General features: G+C 42.0%; 1 protein-coding gene across 1 annotated transcript in view; it reads right to left on the reverse strand.

The window, feature by feature from the left end:
- LOC136398228 (zinc finger protein 208-like) overlaps positions 1 to 19,112 on the reverse strand; it is a 75,891-nt gene that overhangs the window by 41,582 nt on the left and 15,197 nt on the right. Inside the window, 3 exon segments of the mRNA XM_066372593.1 lie at positions 11,993 to 12,075; positions 12,078 to 14,148; positions 16,403 to 16,476. Of these exon segments, the coding sequence (XP_066228690.1) occupies positions 11,993 to 12,075; positions 12,078 to 14,148; positions 16,403 to 16,476 (2,228 nt within the window).

Here is a 19,112-nt window from a genome sequence, read left to right on the forward strand (position 1 = left end):
TCCTGAACCGTGATTCTGTAGGGCGCTTTATACAGAGAAGAGGCAGAATTGTGTGCTGACAGTTTACATCAGGGGTCTCAAACTCGCCGCCCACCGAAAAATTTTGTACTTATTTTTTTTTGTTTTCAACTGCAGTGAGAAAAGTGTTGCGTAACAGTTGCCTTTTGTAGGCCTAGTGCAGCCCGCCAAACGGCTGTGATCTTGCTCTGCGGCCCACATGCTGAGTTGAGTTTGAGACCCCTGGTTTACATCAACTTGCCATAAGCCAAGAGGGTCTGCTATCTTCTCAAGGGGAGCTGCTGCTGACAAAGCGAGTGGCGTCCCCTCCAAGTTCCTCCTACCTTATCCCCCATCCCTTCTTGTGGCGTGACTGGTGTTTGGGAGGCATGGGAGGTGCACAGGGAAAACCTACTCCCCTGGCCACGATGATCAAAAACTTTAAGAAAGGGTTTTCAGGGAATTATGGAGTTACTATGTCCCCAGGGAAATTGAGAACCTTGTGTGAACTAGAAAGGCCTACTTTTGAGATGGGGTAGCCAGCAGAAGGGAGCCTGGATAGGTCCCTTGTGCAGAAAGTGTGGAAGGTGGCCTGACCTGTGGTGGCGCAGTGGATAAAGTGTTGACCTGGAAATGCTGAGGTCGCCGGTTCGAAACCCTGGGCTTGCCTGGTCAAGGCACATATGGGAGTTGATGCTTCCAGCTCCTCCCCCCTTCTCTCTCTCTGTCTCTCTCTCTCTCTCTCTCTCTGTCTCTCCTCTCTAAAAATGAATAAATAAAAATAAAAAATAAAAAGAAAAGAAAATGTGGCAGGTAGTTACCAGAGATCCAGGCTGCCCCAACCAGTTTCCCTACATAGACACCTGCCTCACACTGGTATTACATTCTCCCCCTTGGCTTAGAGGTCAGGCTTCCACTGTGTTGGGAGCAAAGGCAGGGAAGTATTCCATCAAACCCAGAGAGCCACTCCCACCACGAGTGCCAGAATTCTTAACCCCTATAGGGTAAACCAGAACAAGCAAAAACCTTGGCTCCCCCACCTTATGTACTGGAAAGACTTTACCTTTCCATAGCTGGCTCCCTGTCTTCCTTAGAGACTGCTACTCACTCATCGCTGGATCTATCAAGTTCCAGCATAAGTTTCCCTGATCTAGAGCTGCCAGTAGTGCCACTCTGCACCCATAAAGTAGACATTCTAGGAGCCACAGGAAAACAAGCAGAACAGGCATTCTGTGTGCCCCATAAATGTACGATAGGAGGTCATGAAGTTATGCATCAGTTTTTACACATACCTGACTGTCCAGTGGCCTTATTAGGAAATGATCTACTAAGCAAATTAAAGGCTACTATATCTTTTGCTAACAATGGCTGGCTAGACTTGCACCTGCCTAAGCCTAGGCTGGTTCTAACTCTAACCATCCCCAGAGAAAAGGAGTGGAGGATTCTCGCTACCGAGACCTGGAAGCCACCCAGCCAGAGACTATCTCAGAAATGGCCCAGAGTCTGGGCTGAGGACAGTCCTCTCAGGCTGGCAATAAACCAAGTGCCAGTGCAGATAGAGTTAAAGCCTGGGGCACTGCCTCTCAGCCAGAAACAATACCAAATTCCTAGAGAAGCCTTGGAAGGAATCCAGGTGCGTTTACAGAGGCTCAAGGAGCATGGCATTATTATCCCATGCCATTCACCCTGGGAACCTCATTTGCTCCCTGTCAGAAAACTGTGAACCAGTAATTACCAGCCAGTACAGGACTTGAGAGTCATAAAGGAGGCAGCAGTGACTGCACCCAACAATACCAAACCCCTGCACTCTCCTAAGCCTGTTCTCTGCCCAAGTCTCCTGGTTCACTTGCTTGGACTTAAAAGATGCCTTCTTCAGTATAAGACGGACTCCTGAAACCTGGGAGCTGTTCGCCTTCCAATAGGAGGACCTGGCTACAGAGGCAAAGGCGCAGCATACTTGGATTAGGCTCCCACAGGGTTCCAGAACTCCCCCACCATTTTTGGGGAGGTCCTCACTCAGGACCTCCAGCAGTTTCCTGCACAGGACATTGGATGTGTCCTCCTTCAGTATGTACAATAGATGACCTGTTGCTGGGTCACAAGACTCTCCAAGATGTGCTTGAGGAATGGATGAGCTTCTACATCATCTAGAGAAAAATAGATACAAGGTCTCAAAGAATAAGGCCCAGATATGCCAAAGGAGACCAGGTGTGGGTCAAGGATTGGAATCCAGCTCCCCTCCGACCCAGGTGGAAAAGACCCTACACCGTGATGCTGAACACTCCTACTGCTGCCAAGGTAGAAGGCATACCTGACTGGATTCACCACAGCCATCTGAAGCCTGCAGCCCCTGCAGAGATGCCCTCATGGACAGCAGAGACAGACTTCACCAGCACCTCTAAGTTGACCCTGAGGAAGACAACATGCCTTGCTTCAGCCACAAAACGGAAGCTGTCTAGTCAATGCATTGCCGAAGCCTGAGGAATGTCATCGTGGGGCTCCTTATAATTGGACTTTAGGGAGGGAGTGGAACTAGGGCAGAGGACTGTGAATTTTGTATCTATATTACCAAGGAAGTTCAAAAGGTCTCCACCACCTTGCTTTTCTATAGCTTCTATGAATGTAAGAGAATTCAGAAAGGGGCCTGTACCTATAACCAGACTCAATATTCTGTGTGTGATAACTAGCCCTATGTCTGTTATAATCCTATAGATCAGAGGTTCTCAACCTGTGGGTCGCGACCCCGGCGGGGGTCGAACAACCAAAACACAGGGGTCGCCTAAAGCCATCGGAAAATACATAATGCATATTATGTAGCAAAATTACAGTTATGAAGTAGCCACCAAAATTATTTTTTGGTTTGGGGTCACCACAACATGAGGAACTGTATTGTGGGATCATGGCATTAGAAAGGTTGAGAACCACTGCTATAGATCCTCCTACCACAATAGTATTTGAAGTAAAAGTAGTGGCAGGAGGATGGGGAAAATGGATAGGGCCAACAATAGCCCAGATCAAAGTTAAAGAAAACCCCAGCCAAGTCATACTAATGTTCGATGCATGTGCAGCTGTAAGCCAGGTGCCATGGGCAGAGGGAAGGACCTGCGGGCCTCTCAGCTGGGAGAGGAGCTCCAGGGTAGAAAAGTATAAATACTAAGTTTCACCTGTGAAACCAGCTGTGCACAATGGTCATGTGTCTTACTGGCAACCTGGGAAAAGGATAGCTCCGAGAAAAGGGAGGTATACCTGAGAAAAGGAAGAGCCTGTTAAACTGCACTAACCATGGGTGCAATCCCTTAGAGCTAGTTATAGCTAATCCTCTGGACCCCCGATGGAAGAATAATGAGATATTAACACTTGGCATTAATGGAGCTGGCCTAGGCCCCTATGCTCAGCTTGTTGTCCAAAGTCAAGTGCAGAACCACCCAGCCTGAGCCCAAATATATGTCTTTTTATGAAGAAGCAACTAAGCCCCTGCCCCCACCATTCCACTCTACTAAAAACTTATTCCTCAGGCTAGCAGGAGGGATAGCTCATTCCCTGCTATGTGTGTGGAGGAACCCTAGCAGGGGATTGGTGGCTATGGAGATTCCCAATGAGGCTTTGCTTAATGCCACCCCCCCCCCCCCCCAGATCTCTGATGATTTTCAGTGGATTTTGAAACATTATCATAGGGCAGTACTGCTTAGCCACAGGAGGAGGAAATCTGACTAGATCAGTTGGGGAACTGACTTACAGGCGTCCCCAAACTACGGCCCGTGGGCCGCAATGCGGCCCCCTGAGGCCATTTATCCAGCCCCCACTGCACTTCTGGAAGGGGCACCTCTTTCATTGGTGGTCAGTGAGAGGACCACTGTATTTGGCAGCCCTCCAATGGTCTGAGGGACAGTGAACTGGCCCTCTGTGTAAAAAGTTTGGAGACCCCTGCTTAGGAATGGTATTATAATGCCACCTCCAAGCAAAGCGTGTGGTAGGGAAACCACACAGAAAAATCCGTTGACCAGATTCCCAGAGCTGACTGGAGCTTGGCAGGACCCAGGCAAGGCCCGAGACTGGATAACACCATGTGGACTTTACTGGGACTGTGGAAACAGGGCCTGTACCTGCCTTCCCAGGATTTGGGAAGGGAGCTGTATAACTGGTATGATAAAGCCATCTTTCTTACTCCTGCCTCTGAAAATGGGGGAACTGCTTGGCTACCCAGTTCCACAGCACTTACAACGGAAAAAGTGAGAACTCCAGATAGGAGACAGGAAAGATGATGAATGGCCCCCAGAATGGATAATCCAATGGGCCTGTCACCTAGGCAGAGGATGGGTCTTAGGAATACTGTACCTCCATTTACATGTTAAACCAGATTATCCGACTGCAGGCAGTTCTAGAAATCATTACCAATGAGACTGACCTCCATTATCAAGGAGAGCCCTAACTCTCCTTGCACATCAACAAACTCAGATGAGAAACACCATTTACCAAAACAGGTTGGCATTAGACTATCCACTGGCAGCAGGAGAAGGAGTGTGTGGGAAATTCAATCTCACTAATTGTTGCCTGCAGATAGATGACCAGGGCCAGGCAGTTGAGGGCCTTGTCAAAAAGATGAAAAAACTGGCACACATGCCCATGCAAGTCTGGCATGAATGGAACCCCGGTAGCCTTTGGGGGGGGGGTGGTTCTCCACCTTTGGTGGATTTAAAACTCTAACAGGAGTTTTACTGCTCCTAGAAATCTGCCTGATAGGTCCATGTTTGTTGCCACTGTTAATCAACAGCATAAGGAACATGATAGAGGCCAGAGTACAGTATTGAACTATGGCCCATGTATACTTTAGTCACCACTATCAGGCGTACCCGCAGGGCTCAGATGAAGAATGGGAGACTCGAACATAAAAGGAATTTCTAGAGTCTCAAAGGGGAGGAATGAGGAAGGAGCAAGCCTCTCTTCTCTCTTGAGACGGAAGAAACCAGAATACAAAGGAAAGAAGCCAGCAAGGATAACCGAGTCAGCCAGTGATAAATTAACTACATCCCATAGTTCTCTAACTGGTTGCTTAGAGCTCCTTACAACACAAAGCAAGAAAAGCAGGATCTGTATGTAAGCTATGACCAGTGATCTGAAATCTCTTTCTTCCTTGCTGACCCCACCAAAACTCCCCCTCCCCTCTCCTTGAGTCCTGGGAAAGCTTAAACAAAGGAATCACGTGCCCATTCCTTAGATACTGTAAGGTATATAACCTGTAAGAAAATCGAATTCAGGGAAATGGTGCTTTGGTGCTACTAGGTCCATGTGCTCAGCCAGCTACTAGAGGAAAGAATAAATTCTCCTTCCTCTATTAAGTCGTCTGAGTGTCCTATCCTCCATTGGCTGTGGCTTCCTGAAACAGCATCTGCCTCGGCAGCAGGACCTGTGTGCACTGCGCTGCAAAAATGCTTTTTTGTTGTTGTTTTGTTTTCTGACCAGTGGTGGTGCAGTAAATAAAATAGCGACCTGGAATGCTGAGGTCTCCAATTTGCAACCCTGGGGTTGCTTGGTCAAGGCACATAAAAAAAGGAACTGCTATGAGTTGATGCTTCCTGTTTCTTGCCCCCTATCTCTCTCTCTCCTCTTTCTAAAATCAATAAATAAAATATTTTTTGAAAAAGTGTCTTGTTGGCTTGACCTTGTTGGTGGCATAGTGAATGAAGTGTTGACCTGGAATGCTGAGGTCACTGGTTCAAAACCCTGGGCTTGCCTGGTCAAGTCACATATGAGAGTAGATGCTCCTTGCTCCTCACCCCTTCTTTCTCTTTCTTTCTCTCTCCCCAATCTAAAAAAAAAAACAAAAAAACAACAAAAAAAACACATTAAAAAAGTCTTAAAGAAAAAGTGCTTTGTTTTTCAATTACTGTTTAATTTCAATATTGTTTGTATTAGTTTCGGGTGTACAACAATCATCATTAGGCAACCACATATATACTTTACAAAGTTTTCCCGCTGACACTCCCAGTATCCTCTGTACAGAGTTATTACAATGTACAATGTTTTTTACTGTGTTCCCTGTGCTGTACTTGACATACTTTTGAGTATGTTGTAACTGCCAGGTCCCGGTGTGAATCCGTTTTTTCTTTCTTGTGTTTATGAGCAACATTAACCTGATGTGTCCTAGCTATTTCTTCAATGTTTGGGCATATATTTGAAAGGCAAACTCTCATTTCCTTGTCAATACATTGCAGAATTTCTCTCTTTTTACTTTTAATTGTGTTGAGTACAGAAAACCCCCACCATACAAATCATCTTAACTTTACACCAAAGGATAGAAGAAACTTGCCTCCAGTCTTTTTGGGGATATTGGGGGGTAGTGTAAACAATCCAGTACCACAGCTTAACAGCCTTTTGCAACCTAATCAGGCAAGTGAGGTGGTGGTGGGGGGGGGGGGTTGGGCAGACTGTCAGCTTACAGCCAATTCCCTACACCTCTGTCCCCCAGAAATCTAAACTCCAAGAACCCTGTTGGTTTTTTGGTCCCCAACAAGCACACATTTCTCTGGAATACCATAGGGTGCACCTGGAAATTTAGGGCACACCAGTGCACCACACTTTGAGAACCACTGTCTTAATGTAATTTTAATATGCATCTATTTGATTAGTGACATTGAACCTTTTTAAAAAAATTATTTAGAGAGAGGAGAGAGAGAAAAAGGGGGAAAAAGTGGGAAGAATCAATTCATAGTGGTATGTACCTGGACTGTGCAAGTGTGAGGTTTCAGACCAGTGATATCAGCACTGCAGGCTGACTCTATCCACTGTGCTACCACAGGTAAGGCATTGAGCCTATTTTTATGTCTCTTAGCAATCCTGTTTGGAAAACTGTCCATTCATGTCCCTGTCCATTTTTTAATTGGATTTTCTTTTTCATATTGAATTGTTTCAATTCTTTAGGAATTTTGGATATTAACCCTTTAACCAAAAAATAATCAGGTTTATATGGAACCATAAAAAACCCCAAATAACCAAAGCAATCTGAAGGAAAAAAAAAACGAAGCTGGAAGCATTACAATACCTAACTTCAAATTATTCTACAGAGCCATGATAATAAAAACAGCATGGTATTGGCAGAAAAACAGACACACAGACCAATGGAACAGAATATAGAGTCCAGAAATAACACCACAAATATATGGCCAAATCATCTTTGATAAAGGAGTCAAAAACACACAATGAAGGAAAGAAAGCCTCTTCAATAAATGATGCTGGGAAAATTGGAAAGCCACATGCAAAAGAATGAAACCTGACTACAGTTTGTCTCCTTGCACAAAAATTAATTCAAAAGGATCAAAGACCTAAATATAAGATCTGAAACAATAAATTACATAAAAAATATAGGTACTAAATTCATGGACCTTGGCTGTAGAGAACATTTTATGAATTTGACCCAAAGGCAAGGGAAGTAAAGGCAAAGATAAATGAATGGGACCACATCAGACTAAGAAGCTTCTGCACAGCAAAAGAAACAGAACAAAACAGACACCCAACTAAGTGGGAGATGATATTGTCAAACAACAACTCAGATAAGGGGCAAATATGCAAAATACATAACTCACAAAAATCAGCAACAAACAAGCAAGAAATCCCATAAAAAAAAATGGGAAGAGCCTGACCAGGTGGTGGTGCCGTGGATAGAGCGTTGGACTGGGATGCGGAGAACCCAGGTTCGAGACCCCGAGGTTGCCAGCTTGAGCGTGGGCTCATCTGGTTTGAGCAAGGCTCATCAGCTTGGACCCAAGGTCACTGGCTTAAGCGGGGGGTTGCTCAGTCTGCTGAAGGCCCACGGTCAAGACACATATGAGAAAGCAATCAATGAACAAGGGTGTCGCAACGAAAAGCTGATGATTGATGCTTCTCACCTCTCTCCATTCCTGTCTGTCCATCCCTATCTATCCCTCTCTCTAACTCTGTCTCTGTAAAAAAAAAAAAAAAAAAGGGAAGAGAACATTAACACTTTTCCCAATAAGGAATACAAATGGCCAACAGATATATGAAAAGATGCTCATCTTCACTAGCTATTAGAGAAATGCAAATCAAAACTACAATGAGATACCACCTCACACCTGTTAGATTAGCTATTATCAACAAGACAGGTAATATGTATTGGAGAGGCTGCGGAGAAAAAGGAACCCTCATTCACTATTGGTGGGAATGTAAAGTAGTACAACCATTATGGAAGAAAGTATGGTGGTTTGTCATAAAATTAAGAATTGAACTACTATATGACCCAGCAATCTCTCTACTGGGTATATATATCCCCAAAACTAAAAAAAAATGGTACGTAAAGACACATGCAGCCCCATGTTCATCGCAGCATTGTTCACAGTGGCCAAGACATGGAAACAACTGAAATGGCCATTAGTAGAGGATTGAAAAAATGTGGTACATATATATAATGGAATACTATATCAGCCCTAAGAAATGATGACATAGTATCATTTACAACAGGGGTCCCCAAACTTTTTATACAGGGGGCCAGTTCACTGTCCCTCAGACCATTGGAGGGCCGGACTATAAAAAAAAAACTATGAACAAATCCCTATGCACACTGCACATATCTTATTTTAAAGTAAAAAACAAAACAAAACAGGAACAAATACAATATTTAAAATAAAGAACAAGTAAATTTAAATCAACAAACTGACCAGTATTTCAATGGGAACTATGCTCCTCTCACTGACCACCAATGAAAGAGGTGCTCCTTCTGGAAGTGCGGCGGGGGCCGGATAAATGGCCTCAGGGGGCCGTAGTTTGGGGACCCCTGATTTACAACATGTATGGACCTTGATAACATTATACTGAGTGAAATAAGTAACTCAGAAAAAGCTAAGCACTATATGATTCCATACATAGGTGGGACACAAAATTTGGAATCATGGACATGGATGAGTGGTTACCAGGTGGAGGGGAAGAAAGTGAGGGAAAGAAAAAGGGCTTAAAGAGAAACAAATATAAGGTGACAGGATGATTTGATTTTGGGTGTTGAGTATACAGCACAATTGACTGTCCAAATGATGTAGAGATGTTTTCTCTAAATCTATGTACTCTGGTTGACTAATGTCACCCTGTTAAATTTAATTGTCTAACGAAAAATAAATTATAAAACAAAAACTTTTTTCAGGTATATCCTTGGCAAATATGTTGTGACATTCAGTGAGTTGTCTTTTCCTTTTGTTAGTGGTTTCCTTTCTATGAAAATATTTTAGTTTGATGTCCTATTTCTTTTTGTTTTCCCTTGCCTGAGGACATACATTAGAAAATCTATTACTAGAAGCAATACCAGACTTTACTGCCTGTGTATCATCTTAGGAGATCTGTTTCAACTGTTACATTTAAGTCTTAAAAAAAAATTTTTTTAAGATTTTATTTATTCACTTTTAAAGGGGGGGAGCAGAAAGCAACAACTCCCATATGTGCCCTAACCAGGCAAGCCTATGGGTTTGAAATGGCGACCTCAACATTCCAGGTCGATGCTTTATGCAGACACCACAGGTCAGGCATATTTGTCTTCTATCCATTTTTACTTGGTTCTTCTGTATGCTGTCATCATTGTGTGTATTGTCTACGCATGTTACAAACCCTACCACACAGTATTACCATTTTTGCTTTCTATAGTCATATATATTTATTGAAACTTAAAAGGAGAAAATATGCCACTACATTTACTTAAAATTTTTGTTATTATTATTTTTTTGTGACAGAGTCAGTGAGAGGCATAGATAAGAACAGACAGGAAGGGAGATGAGAAGCATCGGTTCTGCATTGCAGCACCTTAGTTCATTGCTTTCTCATATGTGCCTTGACCGGGGACCACAACAGAGCAAGTGACCCCTTGCTCAAGCCAGCGACCATGGGGTTTTGAATCTGGGCCCTCGTTTCCGGCCAATGCTCTATCCATTGCACTAGTGCCTGATCGGTCCTGCTGACCTTGCTCCTAATCTCTTGAGCCTGCACTCAAGCCAAATGAGGATATCCCCAGATCAGAGACCTCGAGATTTCAGACCTGACACCTCAACACCCCAGGTTGACACTTCACTGCACCACCACTGGTCAGGCTCTTTCTGTTTTTGTTATCTGTTTTCAGTACTTGATTGTGAGTTTCTCTCACCAAGATTAAGGAGTTTTAAGGAAAAAATGTACAAATATGCAATGTACAGAAAATTATTCACATTGTCATTTCGTCAGGTGTCTACTTAGCTAAGTAACTCATCAGCTTTATTATACTTAATGTATGTTGATGCATTATTTCCCAATCCTTCTGAAGATGTGCACAAATTTCTTTATTTCTGTCTTCTTTCTGCTATATTACACCTTCAGGTTACTAATGCACGTTCTGTATTTTTGTGTTATCAAACCATGTAAATCTGTATAAGTGGGCTTGCCCAGGAAAAGAATATGTGTAATTAAGAACTCCCTAAATATAGTAAACTAAACTTTTTTCAACTAGTAGAATTCGTGAAGCAGAACATGGTGCAATTTCACAAGAAATCACAAGGGAGATGTAAACATATACACGTATAACTCACAAGTCTTGAAGAAACAGAGCACACCTGTAGTCTACTCATGAAGGGCACAGCAAAACACCAGAGCATTTGCCTTTCATAGGGTTAATCAGCAGAAAGTTTAAATTGTTCAAAATACAGTGGTACCTTGACACACGAGTTTTAATCATTTCATGACTCAATTTGCTCTTGTGTCAAATCAAAATTCCCCATTTAAATTAATGGGAATACAATTAATCCGTTCTGGCCCCCCAAAACACATGGATTTTTTTGTTTTATATGCTTTTAAATAAGATGTACTTTATAAATAACAAATACATACACACACACATACATACATATACATATATACACACACACACACACACACGAGAGGATGTAAAGAAATAAACTGGCTTATGAAGTGTATTTACCTTCAAAGTCAGGCAAAGATGCTGGCAGGGGAAGGAGACTGGCAAAGGCGGCTTTCGTTTCTTATGTTATCTCAACATAACTTACTCTCTACACACTTAACACAACACTTAATTACAAAAATTAACTTACACACTATGTATGATATGTAACTTTATTGCTAAACTTAATTGCTATTATTTTACTTTGCTTAATCATCATTTTCTTCACTGACTTTTGGATTTTTTTGTCACACTTTCCTCGCTTTCACTTATAGGCCATCGTTTCAAGCAAAATCTTTCCATGGAAGTTTGTTTCTTACTCCCTTTTAGAACTTTCGGCAGGCCACCTAGTGGAGGGTGGTGGAAGCTCGTGATTCAAATATCTGCTTGTGACTTAAAGCAAAAAAATCCCATGAGTGACTGTGTGTCTCTCAAATTGCTTATAATTTAAACTGCTGTGTCAAGGTACCACTGTGAACCAAACCAGAGCCTGACCTGTGGCAGCACAGCGGAAAGGGTGTGCACCTGGAACACTGAGGTCGCTGGTTTGAGGCCCTGACCTTGCCTAGTCAAGACACATATGGGAGTTAATGCTTCCTGCTCCTCCCCCTTTTCTCTCTCTCTCTCTCCTCTCTAAAATGAATAAAGTCTAAAAAAATAAATAAATAAACCAAAACAGCAAGGTTTTGGTAATTTAAGCAGAGACCTTATCTAAGGGACATAGATGATGAAAGCGCTGAGGTGTGAGAAATTCTATTGGTCATAGCTGTGTTGAGTAAGGTTTCCATACTGTGTAAAGCTTTCCATGTCTATTATATGTTAGTCTGTCATCCAGTATTATCATATGTTGAATCGAGTCTTTGGAACATGTATTGCATTTACACGGCTTAAGTCTCTGATGCTCCATGAGGTTTGTACAAGTTCAACATTTTGCTAAATTACTGACATTTTACTGTTTCTCTCCATCGTGAATTCTGCAATGTTGAAGAAGTTTTGAACACAGGTGAAACGTTTTGCCACATACTTTTCATTTGTAAGGTACTTCTCTGATATGTGTTCTCTTGTTCAGAAAGATGAGTGGTCATTAAAGGTTTTGCCACAACCTCCATATTTGTAAGGCTTCTCTTGAGGATGAATTCTCAAATGTTTAGTAAGATTCCGTTCCAAGCAAAGACTTGACCACACTCCCTACAAATGTAAGGTTTCTATCCAGTATGTACTATCTGATGACAAGTAAGGTTTGAGGACTGGCCAAAGGCTTTGCCAAATTCTCTTCATTTGTAAGGCTTCTCTCAAGTATGAAGTTTCTGATGTTGAGTAAGATTTGAGGAACGGGTAAAGGCTTTGCCACATTTTCTACATTGATAAAGCTTCTCTCCAGTATGCACTCTTTGATGTTGAGTAAGAGTCGATGACTTGCTAAAGGCTTTGCCACATTCTCTACATTTGTATGGTTTCTCTCCTGTGTGAATTCTTTGATGGACAGTAAGTTGTGAGTTCCACATAAAGGTTTTGCCACATTCTAAACATTTATGAGACCTCTCTCCAGTATGAATTTTCTGATGTTTAATAAGGATTGAGGAACGGCTAAAGGCTTTGCCACATTCTCTACATTTATAGGGCTTCTCACCAGTATGAACTCTCTGATGTTGAGTAACAGTTGAGGACTTGCTAAAGGCTTTGCCACATTCTTTACATTTATAGGGCTTCTCACCGGTATGAACTCTCTGATGTTGAGTAGCAGTTGATGATTTGCTAAAGGCTTTGCCACATTCTCTACATTTGTATGGTTTCTCTCCTGTGTGGCTTCTCTGATGTATAGTAAGCTGTGATTTCCACATAAATGTTTCACCACATTCTAAACATTTATGAGACCATTTTCCAGTATGAAATCTCTGATGTGCAGTAAGGGTCCAAGAACGTTTAAAGGCTTTGCCACATTCACTGCATTTGTAAGGTCTTACTCCAGTATGAATTACCTCATGTGCAGTAAGACCTGAACGCCAGGTAAAGTCTTTGCCACATGCTTCACATTTGTAGGGCTTCTCTCCCGTATGAATACTCTGATGTTCAGTAAGTGTTGTTAACTCGTTGAAGCCTTTCCCACATTCTCTATATTTATATGGCTTTTCTCCAGTATGAATTCTCCTATGGTTACTAAGGCTTGAGGAATAACCAAAGGCTTTGCCACATTCTCTACATTTATATGGCTTCTCTCCAGTGTGAATTCTCCTGTGTTTAGTAAGTGCTGAAGAACTGCTAAAGGCTCTGTCACATTCTCTACATTTATAGGGCTTCTCACCGGTATGAACTCTCTCATGTTGGGTAAGGTGTGATGACTTGCTAAAGGCTTTGCCACATTCTCCACATTTAAAGGACTTCTCACCAGTATGAATAATCTGATGTTCAGTAAGTAGTGAAGAACTTCTAAAGGCTTTGCCACATTCTCTGCATTTGTATGGTTTCTCTCCTGTGTGAATTCTCTGATGTATAGTAAGCTGTGAGTTCCGGATAAAGGTTTTGCCACAATCTAAACATTTATGAGACCTCTCCCCAGTATGAACTCTCTGATGTTTAGTACAAACTGACAAACTTCTAAATGCTTTGCCACATTCTCTACATTTATATGGTTTCTCTCCTGTGTGAATTCTTTGATGTATAGAAAGCTCTGAGTTCCACAAAAAGGTTTTTCCACATTCTAAACATTGATGAGACCTTTCTCCACTATGAACTTTCTGATGTTTAGTAAGAGTTGAGGAACAGCTAAAGGCTTTGCCACATTCTCTGCATTTGTAAAGTCTCACTTTGGTGTGAATATTTCTCTCTTGTAAAGTATGACATGAATGCCAATTAAATGTTTTAACAAATTCTTCATGTTGAGAAAGTTTTTCTCCACTGTGAACTTTCTTAAGTCTATTTACATTAAATATTTCACAGAAAGCTCTCTTACATAAATTGTAAGTGTAAGATTCCTCCTCAGTATGAATATTTTCATCTTCAGTATGATTTGAAGATTGCTTAAAAGATTTAATAAATTTACTTTGTTCATTTGTTATCTCCACAACATGACTATCCTGATGAATATTAGAATGTGACATTTGGTCAAACACTTTTCCATGTTCATAGTGGTTCTCTGGAATTGGAGTATTCCCATTTTGATTACAAATTGACTCTTGTTTAAAGTTTTTCCAATGTTCAATGCATTGATAACTTCCGTCTCCATTATGTATACTCTGGTAATCATCAAAGACAAAAATGCTTTTAGTGAAAGATCTAAATTCATTTAACATCTATACTTATTCCCAAGTAAGTCCTCTGTGATAAATATTAAACCATTTTGGCTACATAAAATTTGCTCTGAATTTTATGAAAATCATAGACATTGAAATGAAAAAAAAATACTATTTCTTGGTGGAAGAATAAGGATTTCCTTTTAAAGGCTTTCCAAAATTGATCACATAATAATTTTATATGTGCATGATAAATCTCAATGTTAGAAATTACTGATTGAAAGTTTAATCTCACAATACAGTTAAAACAAATGAAATGATTATTTACTCCACAGATTACTGAGGTTCCTAGCTTTTCCAGATTTCCTTTTAAAGATTATGGAATAGCAAAAAAATTTTTTGATCTTCTATTTTTAAATTTATTTATTTTAGTGAGATGATGGGAGGCAGAGAGACAAGAGTCCCACATGCACCCCGACCAGTATTCACTGGCAAGCCCAGTAGGGGGTGATGTTTTGTCCATCTGGGACTCTGGCTCCGTTGCTCAGCAACACAGCCATTCTGGATTTATTTTTGTTTTTTTCTTTTTTTTTTTTTTTAATTTTTATTTTATTCATTTTAGAAAGGAGAGAGAGAGGGAGAAGAGAGACAGAGAGAGAAGAGGGGGAGGAGCAGGAAGCATCAACTCCCATATGTGCCTTGACCAGGCAAGCCCAGGGTTTTGAACCGGCGACCTCAGCATTTCCAGGTCGACGCTTTATCCACTGCGCCACCACAGGTCAGGCCCATGTATTTTTCTTAAGTGAGAAGCAGGGAGGCAGAGAGACAGACTCCCGCATGTGCATGAACAGAATCACTAGGGGGCAAAACTCTGCCCACCTGGGACATTATTCCGTTGCAACCAGAGTGATTTTAGCACCTGAAGTGGAGGCCATGGTGCCATCCTCAGCACCCGGACCAACTTACTCTAGTGGAGAAAAGGGAAAGGGGGAGGGGTGGAGAAGCAGATAAAGCCTTCTACTATGTGCTTTGACCAGGAATCAAATCTGGGACATACATGTGCCAGGCCAATGCTCTAGCACTGAGCCAACTGGCCAGGGCTGCAATACAGCCATTTATTTAGTACCTGAGGTAGAGGCCATGGTGCCATCCTCAGTGCCTGAGGCAACTGTTTCTAACCATTCCAGCCATGGCTGTGCAAGGAGAACAGAGAGAGAAATAGAAAGAGGGGAAGAGGCAGAGAAGCAGATGGTCGCTTCTCCTGTGTGCCCTGACCGGGAACCAAACATGGGATGTCTACACGTGGGGCCCATGCTCTACCACTGGGCACATCAGCCAGGGCTGAGCTTTCTTTTTAGAAACTAATTGGTATGCAATATAACTGACTTAGAGGGAGTTTCCTAAATGTCCAATATTTTTTATTTATTTAGAAAACAAAGAGTCACAAATAATTATCCTGTCCTAGCCAGACAGCTCAATTGATTAGAGCATCATCTCAAAGCACAGAGGCTGCTGGTTCAATTCCCAGTCAGGACACATACAGGAGTAGCTCAAAGTTCCTGTCTCTCTCCACCTCTTTCTCTTCATCTCTTTGGCTAAAATCAATGCAATAAGTGGATTTTTTTTTTCTTTTTTAAGAGAGGCTGGGAGTCACAGGAATATTGAGCTGCTCCTGTATGAGCCTTGACCAGACATTGAAAGAGGCAATGTCTGGGCTCCAGGTGACACTTAAAAAAACTGACCTATCCAGCTAGGGCTTACTTTACTTTTTTATTTTCAGAGAGATAGAGAGAGGCAGGTAGAGAGGAGGGAGAAGGGAATCGATTATTTGTTGTTCCATCCTGTTGTTCACTCACTAGCTCCTTACCAGTGATGAAATCCACAACCTTGTTGTTTCAGGATGATGCTTTTAACCAACTGAGCTAACAGGCCAGAATGCAATAACCATTTTAAAAATTAATAGGACTTGTCCCACCGAGGCCAAAGACCTCTGTTGGTTTTACTGTCATCCCAGTATGCAGAGGTTGCAGGCTCAATCTCTGATCAGGGCATATAGTGGAAAAGATCAATGTTTCTGTCTGTCACTGTCTCTCTGTCGCTCTCTCCCCATTCCTCTCTAAATTAATAAATAACAACAAAAATAATTGCCACAGGTTAGTTGTGTCCATATTAATATCTTTTCTTCTCATCACTCTTCCTAAAATTCCAAGGCTTTCATTAAGTGTGCACTATAAAAACCACACCTTCCATTTCTTACCAGTATTAATTTAGAGAAGAAATCTTCTTCTATTCCTGGCTTTTGTAACAAAGTCTTGTCTTCAGATGGCACAGCTGAAAGATACAAAACAAATGGACCTACTGGCAATTATTGACAAAAATACATTTTGAGGACTCCAAAGGAAGTTCAAAGCAAGACCAAGAAAGGTAACAATGATGAAAAGTCACATCACAGAGGAATGAAAACTTGCTTCCATTACTGACAATTATCTGCTGAAACACCCAGGCACACAATGGCGATATGAACTGGCTGCCTCGCTGCTTCCTGAAAGACTATTTCTGTTCTGCATGACACAGGGCGCCAAGAGAACGGCAGTACAGGGTGAATGCACTGTAGGCTATTTTTTAAAAAGTAATTGTTCAAACACACAGAGACTGCAGTATTGTAAACAGATATCAAACCCAAAAAAGCATGAGCAGTAGTTGTGCACGGATAGACTGTCAACCTGGGTTGCTGAAGTCCCAGGTCTAATCCCCAAGGTCTCTGGCCTGACTGTGAGCTCATTTGGCTGCAGTGAAGGCTCTAAAATTGAAGAACAAAGTCACCAGACCAGACCAGGTGGTGGTGCAGTGGATAGAGTGTTGGCCTGGCATGCTGAGGACCCAGTTTGAAAGCCCCAACGTTGGTATCTAGAGTGTGGGCATACCAGTTTGACCAATACAGGAGTTATGAGCTTAAGAGTGGGGTTATACACACGACCCCATGGTCGCTGGCATACAGTGGTTTCTGGCTTAACACTGAAGGTTACTGACTTGAGCAAGGAGTCACTGGCTCAGATGGAGCCCTCTTCTCAAGGCAAATATGAAAACCATTTGGTGAACAACTAAAATGACTCAACTACAAGTTAATGCTTTTCACACCGAAGGTTACTGACTTGAGCAAGGAGTCACTGGCTCAGATGGAGCCCTCTTCTCAAGGCAAATATGAAAACCATTTGGTGAACAACTAAAATGACTCAACTACAAGTTAATGCTTTTCATCTCTCTCCCTTGCTGTATATCACCCTTGGTAAAATAATACTAGAAGGCAGAGTATCATCTTAAAAGGAAGAAAAAATAATCAAGAATGTGAAAATAAATGTGAAAAAATAAATGGATGGAAAAAAAAAGAATGAAACCATAGCATTTGCTAAAGCATGGGCATACATAGAAGGTATTGTGCTAAGGGAAATAAGTCTGGCAGAGAAACACATGTACCATCTGATGTCAATTATATGTGAAATCTAAAGAACAATATAAATGAATAAATAACCAGAAATAGACCAACAGGTACAGTGAACAGAGTGATGGCTGACAGAGGACAGGGGGTTGGAAGAATAGGTCAAAATGATGAAGCAGCTTCACCTGTAGCAGTGCAGTGGATAAAACATTGACCTGAAACACTGAAGTTGCTGGTTCAAAACCCTGGGCTTGCCTGGTTAAGGTACATATGGGAGTTGATGCTTCCTGCACCTCACCCCTCTTCGCTCCCCATGCAGATGAATAAATAAAATCTTAAAAAAAAAAGGAAGCAGCCTGACCAGGTGGTGACTCAGGGGATAGCACATTGAATGGGGACAGAAAGGACCCATGTTCTAAACCCCAAGGTCTTCATCTTGAGTGTGGGCTGCCCAACTTGAGCATGAGTTTGCTGGCTTGAGCGTAGGATCATTGACATGACCCCATGGTCTCTAGCTTGAGCCCAAAGATCTCACTCACTCAGCTGTAGCCTCCCCCCCACCATCAAACCATATAAATGCAAACAACCAATAAACAAGTAAGATGCCACAACAAAGAATTGATGTTTCTTATCTCTCTCCCTTCCTGTCTGTCTCTATCAGTCCCTCTCTCTGTCTCTGTCAAAAATTAAAAGAAAGAAATGATACGTCTGAAAACATGACTTCTGTTCCAAGTATTCCTGAAATTTCTGCACCCAATTTCAGGATCTCAACCACTTCTGTCAAAAACTCCAAATGACAAAAAACAAACTCTCATGTAATTCCTCCGGTACGTGCATATGTTTTCCCAGGTTCCCAAAGGTATAGAAGAGGAGCCAGATCATAGCAGCCCTCAGTCCAAGGGGAAGACTTGGCCCCCACTGCTAATGAGATGAGGAAGATCATTATAGCAAAAGCAGAGTCCCTAGAGGATGCTGGAACACAGGACATGTTGGAGACAAGCTGTCCCTCAATCAAAGCAACCAAAATTAACTTGGGCTTCTCACAGCCCTTTCCACTGCAGCAGCTTCCCAGCCACACTTTAAAGTCTGGCTTCCTCTGTGACCTTTAGATCTCTTTCCTGTCTCATCTGCTTCCTCATCCCACCTACCTGGGTGGAAGGATACTGTCATTTTCCTACCCAGCTTTAATTTCTAATTCACTTTGTGCCCAAGTGAGAAGACATGGTACAATATTATAATGTTCTAGAAAATAACTTTCCAAAATACTGTTTTCTGATAGCACCTTAATCATTCTAGACAACATGTAAATTTTCATGTACTGAGTTCTAATTAATGTGCATCATGAAGCCTTTGTTTCTACATCAGCTAACCCCCATGTTTGTTCCCTGATGGCAGAATTCTAAAATCTACCCTGCAAGGCAGAAGCTCCCACATGATGTTTCCACTAATGAAAGAAACAAAATGCGGAGCTCCAAGATGGCAGCGGAGTAGGCGGACGCACAGACGCCCAGCTCAACACCAAACTGGAATA

Source organism: Saccopteryx leptura, chromosome 3, assembly GCF_036850995.1.
Source record: "Saccopteryx leptura isolate mSacLep1 chromosome 3, mSacLep1_pri_phased_curated, whole genome shotgun sequence".
In the NCBI taxonomy this organism is placed as follows: domain Eukaryota; kingdom Metazoa; phylum Chordata; class Mammalia; order Chiroptera; family Emballonuridae; genus Saccopteryx; species Saccopteryx leptura.